A 21,400-nucleotide genomic window follows, 5' to 3' on the forward strand; every position below is an offset into this window, starting at 1 on the left:
TGACAAAGAATGGACTTCAAATGAATATTTATTTATTTTTTTCACACATCATTTGAATAACAGTTAAAACTTCTTGCAAAATAAGTAAATAATAATTCAGTGAGCTAGCATGTGGGTTTCTTACATTTCATTAATCTATATATCACACTTGCTAGCTTGCTGTGTTGCTTAAGAGGTGAAATTGGGCTGTAATCAGCTTTTTCTGAACTAGCCTACTTAGATACAGTCGGGCCTCTTTGCTCAAGGAATTGCAGATTTCTACTCTCACTTGCTTTTTATTCGAGTGGGAGAAGGTAATAGAAATAAGTAATAATTGTTGTCCCAAGAGAAAGCATAGTAAAATCTGTAAAAGGAGTTTAATAAGTAGCAAAAAAATTTGCACATCACTTCCATTCAATACATAGCTTATAAGTGAAACCATACTGTAGCCCTGCTAAACCCAATACAAACTCTTCCATTTTACTGGTGGGTTAGTAGGCAGGCAGTATCAAAAACATTTTCAACTATATCCCCACGTCTCTTCCTTCTCCTACTAATTTCTTACTTGCGGCGGCATGCAGTCTCAGCAGGCCCGACTTGCCTTGCTAGCTGAATTTTTAGAATAGAAATTTTAGTACCAGTACTTGCATTTTTTCTTTCCTAATGTAAGAATTTCATGAGAAACTACCTAAAGGAAAGCACCTGAAAATAAGACTCGAGCTTCTTCTTCAGAGTTGCATACTCTTTCTTGAGTTGTTGGAATGTCCTGGCGCACCTGCATGTTTACAAGGAAATCTATCAAAACGTTGCATAGTTTATTTATGGCATCTAAATGAGTTGCATATGGGAAAAATGTCCAGAGTGGACCCAAAACAATCTTGGGCGTTCGTTAGAAAAGATTTTTAAGAACTAAAGTGGAAAATGGAGGATTACCCTTCTCCATTTCCTGCTCTGCAATATTCTCTAAAGAGAGTGCACTCGGCCTTGACCTTTTTGGCTCCAATGCTACACCCAATAGACAAGAAAAGAGATGAAAAGATTGTTGTGTTAAAGCCAGCATAGAATATACCTAATGATACCTTTAGTAAATCTCATTATTAATGCTCATTTTGTTAATACCTTGAACTACTTCCCTTGAATTGATGCATATGGCTATCTAGCTTGTTAAAATCAAGTGGATGCCTCTCCCTGCATAGAAACAACAAAGATGCCACTATCAATACCCATCATTACCTGTACTTGTTTGGGTCAAAAAGAATAAGAGAAGTGAAGAAAGAAAAGAATTGTAAAAAGAAGGGGAAGTTTTGAACTAACAATCCTTGCTCTATGCTAAGGATTAATCTAGCTGAATCCCTATAGTACAATGTGACAACTTCTTCCACAAAGTTAGGATTAGCATCATCTTGGAGTTCCTCAAGCTGGAGAAATTGTTCATCAAGAAATCCCTGAAAAATGGTCCCCTTTTTTAGACTTCCATCACAAGCATTAAAGTAAAATAATTAAAGAGGGAAACTAGCTGGGAATGAACATAAACACTCATTAAAACATGTTATAAAGTACTTATTTTCTTATTTCCCATATCTACAGTCTCTCAAAAGTGTGCATTTTCTCTTTTTCTCTAATCAGAAAATCCTATGACCCACCCTGTCATGCATTACAAAAGTCACATGGTAACTTGGATAGTAGAGGCAGCCACCTACAGACCAAGGATACTGAAAAGAACACAAATTTGCACTAACTAGTTTTTGAATTCATATGCGACATGTACCATGTCCTAGACTTGTATCTGTGCTATTAGACCAACCACTGTGGGTTTGCCTGCATTTTCCCTGGATGCTGCTGGCTATCTCAGATGAACAAAGCGATCTAAAAAGATTTTCATTGAGGAAACTTGAGATCATGCAGAGAGATGTTGTAAGCTAATATAAAAACTAAAGACGACTATAACTTGCTGCTCAAACTTTATGTGCGAGATATATTTGGCTAATAGCATTCATTGACAGTCAGTAATTTTAAAAGTGAAGACCTGATCAAAAAGAGACTGCCTTGCGAGAGCAACCTGCCTATGCAACTTGTTTCTTTCCATTATTTGAGAAAGGATATTGGACAAACCAATGGGAGAGAGAGAGAGAGAGAGAGAGAGAGAGAGAGAGAGAGAGAGAACACCTACAAAGTTAAAATGATATTGCAATATGGCAAGGGCTTTATATAGTAGAGAAGGGAGAGACTGTTTACCAACTTTCTACATAAAGAGCAAGAACTGTGAAGAGAATAAGTGGTTTCACCATACAAGCAGACAAGTCTAGCGTGAAGGAGAAAAGAGAGATTTTAGTATCTCAGCAATGTTAATGCGGGTATTGAAGTGTATGAATTCTGATTCCATCATATAAAAAAGTATCTAATTTCTTTATTACTTACATCAAATCTTAAAGAAAAAAAATACATGCAGATTCTTATATGTGCTCATTTCCTTTAGTGCAATGGTTTTCTTTTTCTTTTTTTGTCTGTGGGCTATAATAACCTGCAAGGTTCTGTCACTACTTCTAATTAACAATGAGAGTGAACAAATTTACCACCAACTCAATTTGCATGTTCTTATACATACACCTTGAGAAGTTTCTATCCCCATCACCTTATTGTTCTTCTTGGTACTACGACTGAGCTGTAATTAGCTCTGACTTTTATCTTTTCAACTAATTTCACCCACTTTCTTCATCCTCACTCCACAAATTGCTAGATATTTTTGCATGCCTACACACATATATTCTCTGTGCCCTTTACTTTTACGCTTCTTATAAATGTGCTCTAAATGATTATCTTCAAAGAAGCCAAGAACTTCCAAACTTGAATATAGATATATTCTGCTTCTGTTTAACGATGTTACTTCGACCAACTATGTTATTAATCTTAATGGGCATCTCATGAGGCAAAGAATTTATCCAAAGATAGGGGAAAGCTAACTAGCATATGTAACTAGCCAAATCCAAAAGATTGAAATTCATTCTTATTACCGATTGATGGATGTTGTCAAATCAAATGATATTACTGTTAGGACATCAAATGAATTTGTTAATAATAATTGTATTTCAGAAGCCGAGTTTTAGACCTGATTCTATAAGTTAATGGTTGATAATTAATATATGATTGTCAGATTTTGTTCTTAGTAGATTACAATGGCTGTAAAAGGTATCAAATTTACCGTGGAAAAGAAACCACTGCCTAAATATATCAATCGGGTAAATAATTAGCTTCTAACAAAAATAAAAACAAAAGGGCAAAATGAGATCAGGACAAAGGGAAAGTGGACAAATTTGATTCTGTGAAAAGACCATGTACGGACAAGCTTTTATACTATCAGTTCCTAATATGCTTTCTTTACAGATATAGTATATAAAGATATTGTTTAAAAATGCTATTTATAATGAATAAAGGGTGTTTCTATTTACCCTTTCTTTTCATACATATGTCCAACGTACCTACCTGAAACTATTGTACAGGCAGTGGCATTGTTCTTCACTCTCACATGCATATAAAGTATACTATAAACCCAAATGAAATGACAATTCAAGTGAGAGGATAGGAGTACGATGCTGTCCTATTCAATAATTATTTCATTTGGGTTTCAACATCTTTCATAAAAAAATATGAACATTTTGGCAAGTGAGTTGAAGAAAGAAAAAGAAAGAGATAATTATAAGAAAAACCTTCATAATTGCATGGAAATATTGATTTCGATTCAACATTGAAGTAACAACCAATTATTCTCAGCATCAATCAAGAAGGGTCCCGTATATGATGTCGTTTAGTTCTTGCATGATTGACAGAATGACTAATGATGTGAATACGACGTCATTTCACTTAAAAGTAGTGCAATGCCCAAATATTTTTCACACAACATAAGTCAAACCCTCCTTTAATTTTTTACCAAACCTCAGGGGTCACGTGCCAGCAGGGAGTTAAGATGAAGCTCACGTGTCTCTGAGAATGTGTTGCGTATAGCATCGTTGCATTAGTATTGCAGTTTATGTAACTCAGAGTCCAGTGCAATTTTGTATATTAAAAAGAGGGCTTTTTCCAGAATGCACAACCTGCTACAGTGGATGGACAAAAGATAATCTTCTAACCTGTTAAAATAAGCTATCAAGTTTCCCCACCCATCCTTTCTATTTTTGTTACCTATTTAGTAAGTTGTAGGTAATAGATTTTAGTGGTTAAGATTAATAGTTTAAAATCTAATGGTTATAATCTAAAAAGTGTAGATTAGACCAAATGCATACTAGAAAAAGCCTAAAAATGAAACCTAATTTAATACCATCCCTCCAAAAAAAAAAAAAACAAGAACAAAAGAAGGAAACAATGAAGTCTATCACAAAAAGGAAAAAAAATAGAGTTCTGTTTTTAACTAATTATAGCAATAAGATCAACTGAAAAGTGACTAGGTAAATGAACTGTTACAACTGACCAAAGTCACAAGTTCATGCAATTAGAGGTAATTATAAGTTACCATGCCCATATTAGTTCATAAGAATTGGGAAAGAAAAGAATACAACAATGGGAGACACTTTCCTAGTTTTGGTGTATAAATCAATTAATATTTGACAAGCAGTTAAGTCAGAAAAGTTTTATCTTTATAATATTACCAGATTTATATCAAATATTCATTGTTTGGTGTATAAGAGAGACATAGATGGAGAATAGGCAAGTACTTCCTGCAATAGTATTGCAAACCAACACACTTCATTTGGCTCCCAAACAGAGAACACTAGAAAAGAATATCTGAGAAAAAAATTACAAAAGTTTTTCTTCTTATACAGGAAAAAATACTCAAGGGTTCAAGCTATGATCTATACATGTGGGTGGGACTTCAGTTTGAGCCCTCGGCCTCTTAATAAAGGAGAATTTTTCCTTGTTTATTGAGTCTAGTGTTTTTTTTGTGATTGTACGTCATCAGCTTGCATCTACATGCTAACCACTAACCTATTGATGTATAACATTTGTTAAAAAAAAGAAAAAAAATCTTTAAAGAGACTGGACAATTAGGCCTGACTATGGAACCGAACCGAAACCAGCAAGTTGGATTCCTCCAGAATTGGAACCGGAGTCAGATCATAGCTGGCCGGTTGGTTCCACTTCTAGTTTCAGACCAATTTGAAAAGAAAAACCAGTACCTGGCAAGCTGCCAGCTATTGTTTTTCAAAGGGTTCTAAACTGAAGCTGGTCTGGCAGTTCCTATCCGGTCCTTGGGTGGAATTGGAACGAGCTGGTTTCTCTCCTACTTTAAAACTGGAATCAAAACTGGTTTCCGGTTCCAAATCTAAACCAAACTGTGGTCAGGGCCATGTACAAATGAAATGTTACTAGTAGCGGTTTTCAGGGTTTATTTAATTGTATTGGTTTACTGACTCTCGGTTATAGTCTAAGAAACTGCTTCTAAATTGACAGGTCATTAGTCAAGTAGATGAATATGTATTAAGCTAAATGGAATCTTGTTATAAGGTTTCTTTTCAGGAAAAAGAAAAAGAAAAATAATTTGCTCATTTATTTATGTGACAAAGAGCCAATGATAAGTAAAGATATAGTGGGTGGAGAATATAACAAGAGCAGACACTCCAGCAAGAGGAGATTCGTAAGTGACCAAAAGAGGAAAAAATTTTGGCCAAAAAAATACAATAATGGACAAATTCCCAATGATGATTGACATCAGAATTCACCTTGCAGGCAATGGTCATGTCTTTCTCCATTTCTGTCTACAAATTTAGCAAGATATTAGAAGGGGAGAAGTGTTAAGAAAAGATTCTCTCTTTATTCCTCTGCCACAGCCAAGTGAGAGGAGACGAGATGTTTTACAGTGCCACAACACATTTTCTTTTGCAAATGTTTGGTGTGGTCACATCTGCTGCTTTAATAAAAGAGAAAGAGTTTAAAAAAAGCTGAGGGTATGGGTGGGTGGAGAGGGATCAGAATATGATTTTATGTTGTTTTCTTGGCATAGATTGTGATTCCCTTTTGCTATCACTGTCTCCTATGTTGATAAGAATCCCACCCTGGACAATAATCAATCCCAGCTAGAAGTATCAAGTTTTGCTTGTGAATGAAAGTTAATTATTTATCAAATCACGGACAAAATTACATCAGCAAATCATTTAGACATGCTAGTTTAGTTGTTACTTTTCCCTACCAAAAGAGTGAAATAACGAGATTTCTGTATTATTCTAACACTCGAAGTCATCTCAAATACTAGCCACCTCGGTGGAGTTCAAGGCTTGGGGACATTTTAGGATAAAAAATTTGAGTTATAGTAATTACTATGCCCCATATTACGTGAGCAAAGGAATAGCAAGAGACAGAGAGAGACACAAAGGCAAAAAAAAGAGCAAAGACTAAAGTGTCTGTGACTGTAATAACCTTGTTACTGCAACAATATATATTACATAAACTATAATGAAAAACGTCATAGCATAGATCTGAGACTAATGATTCCATTATAAAAAAAAATGCGATATTTCCATAATAAGCAATGCAAATCTCATTTATTTATTTGTTAGTTTCATTCAACAATATAATGCAGGATATACCATGAGATTAAAGTTTAGTTTAGTTGCATATGTGGTTTCATAACAAAATGCTATTTTTATCAAATGAGTTATAAGCTTTCGTTTTTAATTATCTCCATTTCACAGATGCAGTCTTGTCTATATTTAAAGCACGTATCTATGTGCCAATCCAGATAGAATGCAGAATTAGAAAATTGGTACAAGTGCTTTGTGGCTTCCAACACGAAAAGAAAAGACAATAAATATAAACTGATATACTCTTCTTTAAATTCCGTCTCTAAAATCACAGAGAAAAAAATAATAATATTTAGGCAGTCATGTCATTATAAAAGTTTATTCTAATTCTAAATGGTCACTATTGCAAATTATTTGATGAGAATTATTATAAGAATAGGTTCTTTTGTTATTTGAAAGAGAAATCTTACCCAGAAAACAGTTGCGGTCAAAATCAATGTGTCTCTAGCATTAAGAGAAACACTTGTAAAAGATCAGGGAGTTGAACTTCAAAATTGTTGATGTAACCTTAACACCCGATGAACAACTGTCAATGTTTGACAGTAAGGGTATTACATGAGGTTTGTGCAATATTAGTACAGGCAGAGGTAAAAAAAGCTAGTAGCTTTGGTGGCAAGATAGTGCGTGGTGCATGAGTTTGCAGTGCCAGTGTCTTTTAGTGAGATGTTAGTTAAGGGTTGCCATTTCAAAGAATTAGCTGCTCGGCGGTCCTTCTCGAAAAGAAGTCACTTTTCCCTCATCAAGGATGTGCTTATGCGAATAATCTAAATACTTGTGGCATTGATGCAATCATGCAAGAAGTTAGCTTTCATGTTGCTTTCTCACTAACCTTTTTGGAGATATTCTTCTTGCAGCATCAATTCTGCTCATCTCCATGTAAGAATCCTATTGCCTGGTAGACATTATTGAAAGCAGCAGCCCCACTATAGACAGCTTTTGTTCAGTCTGCCAAAATCTATCCAAATAAACTGAATGAGACAGTGATCCTAGTATCAATCCTGAAAAGTAATAAACAAATGACCATATAGCCACCAAATTAGTGATGACAGAACATCAAAACAGGAAAAGTAATGCTTGCAAACTTTTGAGAGAGGGAACCATACTTTGCCAAGTGCACGGTGATTGCAAATGTTGGTGCTAATAATATTGTTCATTGATTTTCTTCACCTAGAAGGTTGTTTCCATGCTACATTCAAAAGTAACATGGATGAGCAAGATAGTTCTGTCAAGTAGGACACTACAAGCTTTAAACCATCTAGATGCAATATACTTCTGTGCGTGGATAGGCAGAGCACCTAAACCATATAATGCATTCTGCCACGAGAGAAAATCAACAAGAAACAATGGGATGGTTTCTTAGTGGGGTGTGGGGAAGTGTATAAACATAATGCTAGATGAGTAAACTAGAAAGTAACAGAAAGTCATAATGTGTTCAAGTTGAAGCTTGCATTCCATGACATCTATTTCCATGAGATGATCCAACTTTGTTTTCCAGCTTCCATTAAATTTAATTTACCCTTAGCAATTATGCAGCATAATTTTAACACCACAGCAGAAACATATTCTTCAAATTAAAACAAATTTGACAAATGCAAAAAAGACTTATATACAATGTTCCAGAAATTTAAGTCCTTTGGAATTTTCATAAACTAATTTAAATGAGTAAACGGGACAGCGTTTGACTAAGGATAACTGGTGTAAAATGTAGTTCTGAATACTACAATTAAGTTTAAAAAAAAAGGAAGAACAAAAATATTTAAATTTACATTTCTGAATTCATAAAATTAATTTCCATATTAAAATAAACTTCAGAAATAATAATCATATTAAGAATACTGAAAGACAAGAAATCATGGAAACTTCAATGTCCAAACTGTTGATTCCAGAAAGAGGATTCTTGACTTCCAAACAAGAAAGTAGAAATTCACAGTGGATACAAAAAATTGTAAGATGTACTAAAAGCAAACCATTCACTGAATGGCAACCTCCACGCCTATCAAACTTTGGAAAAAAGAACACATTTCTAGAATTCTAGGAAGAAAGAGGTAGCAATAAACACTTCAGGGTGTTCTAAAGAACTACATTCAGCTTATTGATCACTTAGAAGGGCTCTTTGAGTTTAAGCAGGAAGACGGAAATTCGCAGAGCAAGTGATAAAAATTGAAAAGAGAGTATGAGAGGAAAAGCCTGTCACCACATAATCAAATATTTGTGTATTTCACCTGTCCCAATGTATAATTATTATGCATATGTTATTGTCCCATTTCACACATCAAATTGCAGTTCTCCTTAATCAAATCAATCCAAATCATGTTGGAAAATATTCTACTCTGGATAAAGACATGGATAAGAAAAACATAAGTTCGTCACTGGCACAAAAAGATGTGTTCAAAAGAAGCCATGAGCAGTTCAACCTTCTCTAGAACTTGGCCAACAATAGCAGACTAGTGAAAAAATTTTAAAGTAAATAAAGAACAAAATGGCCATTGTTTCGTCAAGTTCCCACCACAGGTGGACCTTAGAAAGCAAACTAAAGATATTCTCATGCATAATAGAATTCTATGATATCAAAGATGTGTGAGATATTTTTTGCAGAGTTATGATAATATTGCTATACACCTAAGTAAACACTGCTATGACAAGATTTTTGACAAGTGACCGAGTGAGACAAAAGGCAAGTTTCTTGCCAAAACAAGCAACAGCTACATCATTATCAGAAAATGCTGTCTAATGAAAGACAAGTGCATGGCAGTGTTTAACATATACAAAACAGATGCAAGGAATTATACGAGAGCAATTTCTGTTCTGCAGCATCTTATGAGTCATTTTCTGTTGGCATTATCAATGAGCATAGACTATAAGGAAAGATCCCATAAAGCAGAAGAGTAATCTAGTCTCTAGATCCATCCTGGTATTTACAGGAAATGGAGAAGTAAATTTACCACATAGCCGAACATTCATGAGCAAGTCTAGTTCTTCCGTGAAGCCAATCAAACACCTCAGGCAATGTACAAGTTGCTAATTCATTAGAAACAAACAGCAATGTGTCAAACATCCTAAATTGCAAAGAGACAACACTGACCAAGACTCGACAACAATAGAGCTTCTAAGATTCTTTTTTCGACTTCCTCACGTCCTTCCCCAGTCTAGTTCCCCTCACTTGATCAAACTCTATGAAGTCATTTCCTTCTACTAACTCATGATTCAATTGTAAACTATCTAGTTTCAGCTACAAAGACAAAGCAAATTATGGATAGAGAAACTCATGCACATCACTATTAGTTCAATTCTTTTAACATAATCATCTAAATGAGCCTAACCCCATCACAAGTAGGCATGGAGTAATGAAAGGCATACCAATGCGGATGTTGCATGTGATGCCAATGCAAATTCTAGACCTAAATATACTCGACCTGTATCCCAGTTGTCAACAAACTACTAACAATTAATCGGAAGAATTTAGAGCTTTATGTATGGCATGAATAAAATATGAAACCTTCTTTTCCTTTTCTTATTTCTTGCTTCTACCATTGCAAGTGACTTTAGTTATAGCTACAAACACAAGAACATAGAGGCTTCAGCAATATCTAAGATGCCTAAAATGTCAGTATCAACAATCAGCAGGCTTGTATTCACTATTTACAATTTCAAAAAGCACAAGAAATTGAAGTGCAAGAATCAGGGTCAATTACATAAAGCCCAAAAGGAAAAGGCAAACAGCAAGCCGTTTTCTGATTGACATTTATAAAGTAAAGCACTCAAAAAGAAATATACATAGCAGTATGTATCGTCAAAGTAAGAATAAGTAATTGTTTACGTGAAATTTAAAGGGAAAAAGATCTTACTCGCGGTTCAGGTAGAAACAATTATTCCAACCGCACTGCTTCCGCTCTTTCCTTCATACTGAAAAGACTGAGAGTTTGTACATCCACTTTCCCTGCTAATTGACATTGCAAACTTAATCTATTAACCTAATAAAAACACTAAAATAATAATGTAGAAGATTAGACAGCTAATTAAGATCAAGGTTAAATTGAGAGTTTTAACAATCAACAATAACCAAAAATTAGAAGGACAATGCAATTGAAATTGAATCGCAATGAGCACTAATCTGGTGACTTTTTCACTGAAGTCCACAAAGCTTAATGAAGCATTAGTGTATGTTACAAGACTGAATAATAAATTCATCATCATTTTCAATTCTCCATTTTCGTCTACATTTTCGATACACTCGCAATGGCTGCACCTAACGCAAGAAACATAAGCAATAATATTCGATTATCAAAAAAAAGGTATTGCCGATAAATAGAAAATTAAATAGCTTATCAGTCTCAATAAGCAAAAAAAAAAAAAGTGAAACAAATAATGATACACGTAATAAGTTCAAACTGTGATCAAATAAAGGGTCAAGGTACCTTTTGTTTGTTTTGTCTTTCAATGAAAGCGAATCTTGTGAAGTAAATACAATTTGCTAACAAATATTATTGTTAGAACCTGCTATGGTTTCTTTCAGATTCTTGAGAAACAAACAGAAGGCATAGCATGGAGTAAAACCGCGAGATACATGATGTGAGACAAGAAAGAGAGACGTTGGGTTTAAAAATGGTTTCTGCGCAGAATTTGGTAATCATTAAACGGTATATGGCGCCGTTTTTAATTTATACATACTGTTTCTTTTATTTTATTTAGCTTCCCATTTTTTCTTTATTTTATTTTATTAATTAAAAAAGAAAAAGAACATTATTGGCGGTGTAAGCTTGATTTTTTTATATCTTTTCTAATAAATTTGACTTCAACAGATTAATAATTCGCTAATTCTTAAATGATGTGAACTGCAAGTAAAATATATATATATATATATTTTTACCCTCTATTATTAAAATTAAATCAATCTATTAATTTAATATATAAATAAAAATAGTCAACATACGGAATTTTTAAACGATCTCCGTCACTTTCAAGATATTATAATAATAAAAATAATACAGTTAAAAATAAAATAAAATGGCAATTTGTTGCCGTACCATTCGATTATTTATAGTTCTAGCTGATTACAATTAGAAAGAATAAATATTTCAAACCAAATCCTTCATCACCCTATGTCATAAGCGACCAGAAAACTTAAAGATACTATAGAAAGGAAAACAGAATGACATGAAAAATTTCATTGTACAGAGGAGAGGAGGAGAAGAACCAAAGAATCACTAAAATACTGTTTCCTTGTTGCCTCCAATTCAAACTGCTTGTATAGGACTGCCTTTGCCTTGGCTCAAGTCAGACCCACTGACTGAAGCATTTGCATGAAATGCAGACTGCCTTGATGGCTCTCCTATTAATTTCAGGGAGAGCCGTGATAGCTCTCTATGATCTCTCTCCATCTCTCCTATGCTAAGATGAGACATGCCAACCAGTTCGTCTACATTGACAGGTTCCTTCGGAAATATTGGAACTGGTTTTAGGACTTGATGATTTGATGTCTCTACAGTATTTGCTTCTTCAGGAATGGCAGTATTTGTAGACCAAAATGGATAAGGTATCGGCATATAAGCTGGGTAGAATCCAGAAATAAATGGTGTGAATTCACTTAACTGAGGTACAGCTGGTGCGAATTCACTTAATCTGTGTTCAGTTTGTTTCAACTCACTAGACCCAGTCAGCATTTCCTCAGGTTCTTCAGCAGGCTCTTCAGATGCAGTTTCCATGGGTTCACATTCTGGCTTAAAAGAAAGGTTCAGTGAAGGTAGTGCATCTGCATTATCAGTATCTCCCAACTGACCTGATGGCAACTCGTGTTCTTCTGGTACTGATTGGGGTTCTGTGGCCTGACAAAGACATGAAGAAGTGGGAAAAATAATTTCAACAAATCACAGGACAAAAAATCACGTAATTAATAAAATTTCTTCTAATCAAGTAATAATAGATATAATGCTAGGCCATATAAGTCATTAATTCTGCATCAGTCGCACATTTGTTTTGAGATTCAAAATGACAAATGAATGGATATTTTATTAGCAACTACGTTCAATCTTACTGCTTATAATGAAAGACCAGCACATAAAGTTGAGATCATATACAATTTTAGGCAGTAAAATAGTTTATTTCTATGAAAATGTGGCAAGTTCAATAAGCAACTGCCAGGTTTAAGTCAGCCACCATCAGCGTGTTTTATCATAGACAAATACATAAAGATGCAGGTGTTTGTTTCCAAATGGTGAAATGAACATAAGAGGAGAAGACGAACCATGTCGGGAACCATGTCAAAAAGGCTGGAGCGTCTCTTTCTTCGTGTGGCATTAGTCTGGCGGATGAAATATTTCTGAGCATGGCTTGCTACCTGGGTAGGAGTCCTAGACACCACATAGTTTCGAGCTATTCCACGCCAGTCTCCTTTCCCCAATTTCTGAAGACCAATTAAGAATAACCGATGCTCCTCTTCTGTCCATGGGACACCTAAAATCCATATATAAGACAAATGAGCAAACAGTTCCAATATAAAACTAGCATGAAAACTTTGATTGCCTTGCCCCTCGGTAATGCATAGATTTTTTTCTCTCAACTTAGGAAATGCAGCCCATTATATCATTTCTGACTTCCTAAAGAGTTTCCAATTCATGAAGTAGAATAGGAACAGTGTAGAAACAATGATAATTGAGTGCTCAGTTTGAAAGTGCCGTTGCATGAAAGTAAGACATGAACTTCAAAAGCCACTTAAACAATAATCCAATCACTGGACCAGTCCAAACACTACAGTGGAAAAATTACTGCCATGGGGCTACCCCTTTAATTCATCATATCAAGTGCAAAAAAAGGGAAAATAAGCTCAAATACAGAAAACCACTATCAGATGATTCAAAGCAGGACAGTGAGGTAACACCTGCTACCTAATTCTCCCACCTCTGCACACTCGATTTTCTGAGCATCTCTAGTAAAGAATTTCGCAAACTAGAATGTTTACATACGGCAGAACAAGTTCCAAATATGTCAAAAAACAAAACATGTATTAGGTGTAAGTAACATTAACAAGGATAGAAAACATAGTATCTTTGAATAAAGCAAAAGCTCTTAAGACTTGTGAAAACATTGCCTAGCAGAAGGTAGAACAAGAAGAAAAAGTGTTCACAATTATTGTGGTGAAATAAGTGTATTGACCTCGTTCTCTTTCCTCCCCTCTTCCCAAAGTCATCCTAAATCCTTGTTCAAGTGAATACAACTTCAAGTTAAGCAACATATTCAACTTATCCACGACAAGTCACCTGCACTACTTTCACTATAACTGAATACTGCTGAACTGCAGAAGAAAGACTGAAATTTTGAGCTCAACCTGCAATCTCTAATTGAACTTGTAACTGACTCAATTATATCCATTTATGTTTAAGACTTCCAACTAGAAAAAAATTACATATTTACAACTAATTATAATTATAGTTCAGATAACAGAAGAAATTATTATAGAAAAAAATTACATATTTACAACTAATTATAATTATAGTTCAGATAACAGAAGAAACTATTATAATTCAGATAACAGAAGAAAAAAGAAGAAGAGAAAACTAACTGATCAAACAAAATAATTGATCATTAACAACAACCATTACCATCAGCAAAATAAAATCCCAGCACCTTATCCAAAATCATAAAACAAAAATAAAATAGACGTAAAAGAATATTTGATATGAGAAAAAGGGGTAAAGCAAAATCAACAGATGAATAGCTAACCTTTCTTTCTCTCACAACGTCGATTGGTGGAGCAGCTAGCATGGGCCAGGTCATCAGACAAGTAACCATCCTGACCCGAATCACGAACATGATCCGACAGCGGAGAATCAGGATTAGGTGAAGCAGCGGCTGACGAATGGTAGTGAGCAGACAAATTACCCATACTCGCACTCTTTTTAATAATTGATCCATCCGTAAGCCTCACTCCGAATAGTCTCACACCTGCGATTGACGATGCAGAAGACGAGGACGAGCCAGAGCCTGCAGCCGAGGAGCAGGTTGAAGAGCGCGTGGGACACGTGCGTGAGTTATGCCCGTTGTTGCTGCAATGCGAACACCGTCGAGTCATCGTTATAGTGACTCGCCACTGGATCACCCCCCGGAGTCGGAAAGAAAGAAAGAAATGGATAAATATAGTTTAAGAGAGAGAGAGGGGGGGGAGACCGTGAGGAGATTAAGGTGGGGATTTATTTAAGGGATAAAGAGAAATTGCGAAGGTTAAGGGTAGTTTTGGGATTTTATTATTTTGGGGGCAGAATTAAAGTGGGGATTAGAGGATAACGGGGGATCGTTCAATTCTTTTCATCTATATTTACTTTATACCTTCCAAAAAGGCTTTTTATTTTTCTATTCCGGAAGACTTTTAATATTAATGGTTACGCTACTATAAATTAAATATTAAATAGGGGAATTTTATCATATGGATAATCTGTGTAAAACACTAATAATGTTTTCATTATAATGAACTAATTTTACATTTTACTCGCTTTAGGTATGTAAACCTCCTTTGGGCACAATATTTCTGAGTAGAAATTATTTATTTCTTTATTTTTTAAAATTGTTACTGATTTTGAAAATACCTTTTACAACAATTTGATTTTTCTAGCCTTTCCAATAGAGAGAATTGAAGAAAAGAAGGGGAAAAAAGAAAAAGCTGAAATGACAAAAGTGTACCAAACCAAATCATCACCCTACGTTGTTGACATACGATTCAATTATTTATAATTCTAGCTGATTACAGTTAGAAAGAATAAATATTTCAAACCAAATCATTCATCATCCTATGTTATAACGACCATAAAACTTAAGACACTATAGAGAGGAGAACAAAAGGAGAGGAAAATTCTCATTTTACAGAGGAGAGGAAAGGAGGGAAAGAAAAAACTAAAAGAATTACTAAAATAATGTTTCCCTTTTTCTTCTCCGTTTCAAACTGCCTGTATAGGACTACTTTTGCCTTGGCTCAAGTCAGACCCACTGACTGGAGCATTAGCCTGAAATGCAGACTGCCTTGATGGCTCTCCTATTAATTTCAGGGAGAGCGGCGATGGCTCTCTGTGATCTCTTTGTGTCTCTCCTATGCTAAGATGAGACATGCCAACCAGTTCGTCCACATTGACAGGCTCCTTAGGAAATATTGGAACTGGCTTTAGGACTTGATGGTTTGATGTCTCCATGCCGTTCACTTCTTCATGAGGAGCAGCATTTGTAGGCCAAAATGGATAAGGTATTGGCATATAAGCTGGGTAGAATCCTGGAACAAATGGTGTGAATTCACTCAGCTGATGTATAGCTGGTGTGAATTCACTTAATTTCGGTATCATTTGTTTGAATTCACTAGACCCGGTCAGCATTTCCTCAAGTTCTCTAGCAGGTTCTTCAGATGCAGTCTCCATGGCTTCACATTCTGGCTTAAGAGAAAGGTTCAGTGAAGGCAGTGCATCTGCATTATCGGTATCTCCTAACTGACATGATGGCAACTCGTGTTCTTCTGGTACTGATTGGGGTTCTGTGGCCTAACAAAGACATGATGAAGTGTGCATATAAATTTCAACAATTCCAAAGGAAAAAAAGATAACATAACAGAAAAAATATCTTCTAATCTAGTAATCAAATAAGTTGTTACAACACTAGATCACATAATGCAGTAGTCCTGCATTAATTGCACATTTGTTTGAAGATTCAAAATGACAAAATGAATGGATATTTGTCATCTTGTTGCTTTTAATGAAAGATTAGCACTTATAAGTTGAGATCATATATAATTTTAAGCAGTAAAATAGGTTATTTCCATGTTATGTGGCAAGTCCAATAAGCAACTGCCAGGTTTCCATTGGTGTATTTTACCATGGACAAATACATAAAGATGCAGGTGTTTACTTTGAAATGAGTAAATAAACATAAAGGAGAAGACGAACCATGTCAGGAACCATGTCAAAAAGGCTGGAGCGTCTCTTTCTTCGTGTGGCATTAGTCTGGCGGATGAAATATTTCTGAGCATGGCTTGCTACCTGGGTAGGAGTTCTAGATACCACATAGTTTCTAGCTATTCCACGCCAGTCTCCTTTCCCCAATTTCTGAAGACCAATTAAGAATAATCGATGCTCCTCTTCTGTCCATGGAACACCTAAAATTCATATATAAGACAAATGAGTGAACAGCTCCAAATTTGGCTGCATCCTACCTAGGTCTTACATAGATAATTTTCACTAAACTTAGAAAAAAGCAGCACATTATACCATTTCTGGCTTCCTAAAACATATCCAATTCATGAAGTAGAATAAGAACAGTGAAGAAACAATGATGATGGAGTGATCAGTTTGAAAATGCCGTTTCTCCTTTTATTGCAAAAATTGCACCAAGTAACACATGAACTTCAAATGCCAGTTAAACAATAACCCAATGACTGCAACAGTCCAAAAAGTATTTAAAAATTTATTCTAATGATGCTACTTCTTCAATTATCAAATGCAAAAGAAAGGGAAAACAAGCTTAAGTCCAATCAAATAGTTGCTCCTATTTGGCAGAATAATCATCTGGGGAATGCATTAGCACTGTCAACTTCTAGGAAAGTTTAGATTACAATTCACAATTAAAGGCCTATACCAGAAAAATAAAGAGTGAAAAGCTAGTCTTTTTATGGGGAAATTATAATAATTCAAAGCAGGATTTTTCCCCTGTGAAATAAAAGGTACTACCTGCTACCTAATCCCCTGAGTCAGTAACACACACAGTTTTCTGATTAAAATATGCACATATAGCAGAACAAGTTCCGGAAATATATTGAAAGACAACATATGCATCATGTGTAAGTAACACTAACAAGGATAGAGATCATAGTATATTTCAGTAATACAAGAGCTGTCAAAGTAGAGAAGGCAAAACAAGAGAAAAAACAGTATCTTCATTCTCTTTACTCTCCTTTACAAAAGACTCTAAATCTGAATCCTTCAGAATCGCAAAGAAATTTTCGGCTCAAACAAAATATTTTAGATTTTTTCAGAAAAAAAAAAAAAAAATCACAATCACATATTTATCAACAGAAAAGAAAACGGATTAAACCAACCACCATTTTCAACATCAAATCCCAGCACCTTATCCAAAAATCATATAGCAAAAATTAAATAAAATTAAAATAATAATTGAAAAAGAAGTATATCAAAATCAACAGAGGATGAAACTAGGTAACGAAGCAAAATCAACAGATTATGAAGCTAGCTAACCTTTCTTTCTCTCACCGCGTCGATTGGTGGAGCAGCTAGCATGGGCCGGGTCATCAGACAAGTAACCATCCTGAACCGAATCACGAACATGATCGGACAGCGGAGAGTCAGGATTAGGTGAAGCAGCAGCTGAAGAATGGTAGTGAGCAGACAAATTGCCCATACTCGCGCTCTTTTTAATAATTGATCCATCCGTAAGCCTCACTCCGAATAGTCTCACACCTGCGATCGACGATGCAGAGGACGAAGCCGAGCCAGAGCCTGCAGCCGAGGAGCAGGTCGAAGAGCGCGTGGGACACGTGCGTGAGTTATGCCCGTTGTTGCTGCAATGCGAACACCGTCGAGTCATCGTTAAAATGACTCAGCACCGAATCACACGAACGCGAGTCAGAAAGCACAAAGGAATTGATAAATATAGTTAAGTTTATGAAAATAGAGACTTTTAAGAGAGAGAGAGGGGCTGTGAGGAGATTGAGGAGGGGATTTATTTGAGGAGAAAGAGCAATTGGTGAAGGTCAAGGGCAGTTTTGAGATTTTTATTTTTCTGCGGGGATAATTTAGGAGTGGATTAGAGGATAGCGGGGGATCGTTCGTTGCTCTTTCTGTATATTTATTGTTTTACCCTTCCGGAAGGGATAATGTTTCTTTTCTAAAACTTTTTTTTTTTATTTTGGGGAAAGATTTTTAATACTGCTGGTTAGTCTACTATAGATTATTATCTTAAATAGGGGATTTTTATCATATGGATGAATTGTGTTAAAATAACAACTCAAACTCTAATCATTATTTGCTTTAAGGGTTATTCTATTTTATTAGAATGAAATTGTATTGCTCTTTTTAGGTGTATCCATATAAACCTTCTCTGGCATTAGTTTTCAGAATAAAAATCACATTTCAAAGATATAAAAATAATTTTAAGAAATTAGATGTTTCAGTTTTTATGAAAATTAATTTAAAACTTTAAGATGACAAAATCTTGATATGAATGTACTATTAGTATTTTTTTTTTCTAGTGTGTAAAGGAGCACATCTTAAAATATTACAAAATCTGTCAGGTTAAATTTTTTTTTTTATTAACCTATTCTATATTAGTATTTCTTAAATTTGGTAAAAAATTTATTAGATTAATAATTATTTCCTTTTAATCCTACATTATTGTTGTTTCTTATTTGAATCTTTATTTCTAGAAGTTGCAAATATTTTGAATCGTAAAAGTGACTAAAATCTACATCATATTTAAAAAATTTACAAAATAAAATTTTAGATGACTAAATGTTTGTATTCATTCTCAACTGTTATTAAATCTTATACCAACTCATTTACCAAAAGATAATTCTATAAAAGAGCCAAGGAAAATATATCAAGGGTTGTTTGGTATAAATTTTTGTCCGTTAAAACAGAAGAAGAAAAATATTTAAAAATAAATAAAATTAAATTATAACATAAAAAATTTATAATTAGAATTAATAATAATATAATATACTATAAGCAAAATAAATTATAAATTTTATTTTATTTCAGATCTCATTTATATTTATTTACCTTATAAACTTTTTTCTTGAAACATGTTACAAGCAGAAGTGCAAAAAATTGTATTTATATATAAGATATTTGTTAATGAAAGAAATCATTAATTACTAATCCAGTGACTTTGTTTTTTTCTTTCGTTAATTAATAGCATCAGATAACATAGACTAGTGGTTAACCTTTATCTCCACAGGGAAGATTGGTCCTCTTGCGAGTTGCGATAACGATTAAGACATTACTTAATTTGAGTTTAGATAATAAAAGGAGTGGATTAAATATTTTAATAGTAAAAATATCAATACGTTGATTATTAAATTAAAAAATCAGTGTCTTGGTTTTTTTACTAGTTTATATAAAGATATTAAATTAGAAAATATAAAAATTTATATAACTGAATTTAAAAATAAATTCGGAATAGAGGAATTATTTTAGACACTATAATTGTAGGCGTAGTGAGATTTGATAAGATTTAAATGACACTTTTAACACCAATTATACATATTTTCAAAAGAAACACAAAGAGGAACACCAAGTGTACGTAAAGACACTTTAGCCGTGAATAATGGGGTAAAATCGCAAATGCACAATAAGGTCATTTCAGGAGTTGTAGAAATTTAAGTCAAACACTTCAACCTGGATAACGTCTCATTTATTTATTTATTTATTTGTAGAGGGATTTTATTACATTTTGTTTGGACGTAAATTGGGAAAACACCGATGCATCATAATGAAAGATTGAATTCTGCTTCCGAGGATTCAAACATACTTCGGAAACAGATTTTCTTTGAGAAAAAAATGTCTTGCCAAAAATGCCCTTTTAAGGTCGGTTATGTAGCGTGAAATGAGGGGCGTGTTTGGGAAATAAGAGTCGGTAATTTTTTATGGTTGTTCTAAATCAATTACGACTTGCCTCAAAAGTCTAGTGCATGTACTTGACCAGCCATAATTCTCCACGTGGATCTAGCCGCGGTCCCACCATACTTTTGTGTGGGGGACTCGGTCATGGATCACCGCACACGTGTAATGTTAACATCAATTGCAATCTCACTTTTGATGATTTTGCTAATCCATAATTCCACACGTCTTTCAAGTTCAATGGTCTTTTGCTTAACAAGTTGCGAGTAGTGATCCTGTGTCACATCAAGTAAAAGCTCCTTCTTAACCTTTTTTTTTTTTTTTTTAAACTTGGTGTCATCCCTTTGTATTTTTCCATGAAACCCACAATAGATTATTATGATATATGTCAATGGGGTTTCTTCTTTCAGAAATATATTCCAGATTTATAATTATTTTTTAATTAAAATTAAATTTTATTGTTAGTGTTTCAATCCAATAAAAAAAATTTCAAAATAGACTCAACTAATAGAATATAATGTCACTGTTGATAATATACAGCACAGTGATGCATAATTTTATTCGCAGGACATAACAAACTCACACAAACAATAAACTAAGAAAAGGAAGCTACAAAAGTGCTCGCGACTCGGCCATCACCGCAGCCCTAGTGAACAAGGAGAACTCCAAATCACCGGCACTCTGAAATCCAAGCAAAAGCAACATAAAAGAAAGAAACGAATAAGGGTTGTGGTAAAGAGGGAGGGGGATTAACTCCCTTAGCTACCAAACTTTCATGGTGCTAAAATGCTCTCACCACTTTGTGTTTTTAAACTAAGATCTGCTTACTTGAAAGATTTCACACCAAAGAGCGCAGAAAGAAAACATCAATGGAGACACTCAAATACTTAAACTACTACAATAAAAGATTCTTCACCTTGGGAGCACTAGAAATCCACCGTTGATCATGGGAGTACAAAATATTATTTGTAAACTCACTCTAAAATTCAGAAAACGTAAATTAAACAAGAAAAAACATTAAAAGAAGAAAAAGAACGGAAAAGTGGTTTTGGCCATTTTCCGTAGAAGAAAAAGGAAAAAGAAAAAGAGAAAGGCTTCTTTTTTTTTTTTTTCTGAATTTGTTAGACCGTATAACAATTTTAAATAGACTAAAAAGTTATTGGTAAAAAACAATCGGCAAATGGTAATTTGCCCTCTAAATCTAAGGGACAAATATATATAATTTAAACATTTTCAGTAAATAGTTTGAGA

At 34.3% G+C, this 21,400-nt stretch overlaps 3 protein-coding genes across 4 annotated transcripts; all 3 read right to left on the reverse strand.

Annotated features, from left to right (window-relative positions):
- Window positions 1–337: 337 nt before the first annotated feature.
- Window positions 338–2,161, reverse strand: LOC8273780 (histidine-containing phosphotransfer protein 4). 2 transcript variants are annotated; one of them, XM_002515919.4, is made up of 6 exons: window positions 2,006–2,161; window positions 1,294–1,424; window positions 1,099–1,167; window positions 913–984; window positions 682–754; window positions 338–588 (listed from the first exon to the last, which is right to left on the reverse strand). In XM_002515919.4, exons 1-6 carry the CDS (start codon window positions 2,063–2,065, stop codon window positions 541–543), a joined length of 453 nt encoding a protein of 150 aa, XP_002515965.1. In that variant the 5' UTR covers window positions 2,066–2,161; the 3' UTR covers window positions 338–540. The 2 variants fall into 2 exon arrangements, with proteins under 2 accessions (XP_002515965.1, XP_048233680.1); XM_048377723.1 differs by lacking the exon at window positions 2,006–2,161 and adding an exon at window positions 1,748–1,768.
- Window positions 2,162–11,543: 9,382 nt separating this feature from the next.
- LOC8273781 (transcription factor MYBS3) lies at window positions 11,544–14,742 on the reverse strand. The gene is made up of 3 exons (XM_015717362.3): window positions 14,265–14,742; window positions 12,790–12,998; window positions 11,544–12,370 (listed from the first exon to the last, which is right to left on the reverse strand). Exons 1-3 carry the CDS (start codon window positions 14,611–14,613, stop codon window positions 11,783–11,785), a joined length of 1,146 nt encoding a protein of 381 aa, XP_015572848.1. The 5' UTR covers window positions 14,614–14,742; the 3' UTR covers window positions 11,544–11,782.
- Window positions 14,743–15,215: 473 nt separating this feature from the next.
- Window positions 15,216–18,471, reverse strand: LOC107261006 (transcription factor MYBS3-like). The gene is made up of 3 exons (XM_048377721.1): window positions 17,768–18,471; window positions 16,463–16,671; window positions 15,216–16,060 (listed from the first exon to the last, which is right to left on the reverse strand). Exons 1-3 carry the CDS (start codon window positions 18,114–18,116, stop codon window positions 15,473–15,475), a joined length of 1,146 nt encoding a protein of 381 aa, XP_048233678.1. The 5' UTR covers window positions 18,117–18,471; the 3' UTR covers window positions 15,216–15,472.
- Between the last annotated feature and the right edge of the window lie 2,929 nt (window positions 18,472–21,400).

This window comes from Ricinus communis, chromosome 8 (genome assembly GCF_019578655.1).
Source record: "Ricinus communis isolate WT05 ecotype wild-type chromosome 8, ASM1957865v1, whole genome shotgun sequence".
Lineage (NCBI taxonomy): Eukaryota > Viridiplantae > Streptophyta > Magnoliopsida > Malpighiales > Euphorbiaceae > Ricinus > Ricinus communis.

What these genes read in the sequence shown, in the direction of transcription:
- LOC8273780 (XM_002515919.4), bottom strand. Translation starts at nt 2,065, where the DNA reads ATGGAAAGAAACAAGTTGCATAGGCAGGTTGCTCTCGCAAGGCAGTCT. An exon ending in GGCAGTCTCTTTTTGATCAG is followed by an intron (nt 1,425 to 2,005) that starts GTCTTCACTTTT and finishes ACCATTTTTCAG; the next exon opens with GGATTTCTTGATGAACAATT. An exon ending in AGCTCGAGTCTTATTTTCAG is followed by an intron (nt 589 to 681) that starts GTGCTTTCCTTT and finishes CTAAAAATTCAG; the next exon opens with CTAGCAAGGCAAGTCGGGCC.
- LOC107261006 (XM_048377721.1), bottom strand. Translation starts at nt 18,116, where the DNA reads ATGACTCGACGGTGTTCGCATTGCAGCAACAACGGGCATAACTCACGC. An exon ending in ACGCGGTGAGAGAAAGAAAG is followed by an intron (nt 16,672 to 17,767) that starts GTTAGCTAGCTT and finishes TATGAATTTTAG; the next exon opens with GTGTTCCATGGACAGAAGAG. An exon ending in TTGACATGGTTCCTGACATG is followed by an intron (nt 16,061 to 16,462) that starts GTTCGTCTTCTC and finishes TGTCTTTGTTAG; the next exon opens with GCCACAGAACCCCAATCAGT.
- LOC8273781 (XM_015717362.3), bottom strand. Translation starts at nt 14,613, where the DNA reads ATGACTCGACGGTGTTCGCATTGCAGCAACAACGGGCATAACTCACGC. An exon ending in ACGTTGTGAGAGAAAGAAAG is followed by an intron (nt 12,999 to 14,264) that starts GTTAGCTATTCA and finishes TATGGATTTTAG; the next exon opens with GTGTCCCATGGACAGAAGAG. An exon ending in TTGACATGGTTCCCGACATG is followed by an intron (nt 12,371 to 12,789) that starts GTTCGTCTTCTC and finishes TGTCTTTGTCAG; the next exon opens with GCCACAGAACCCCAATCAGT.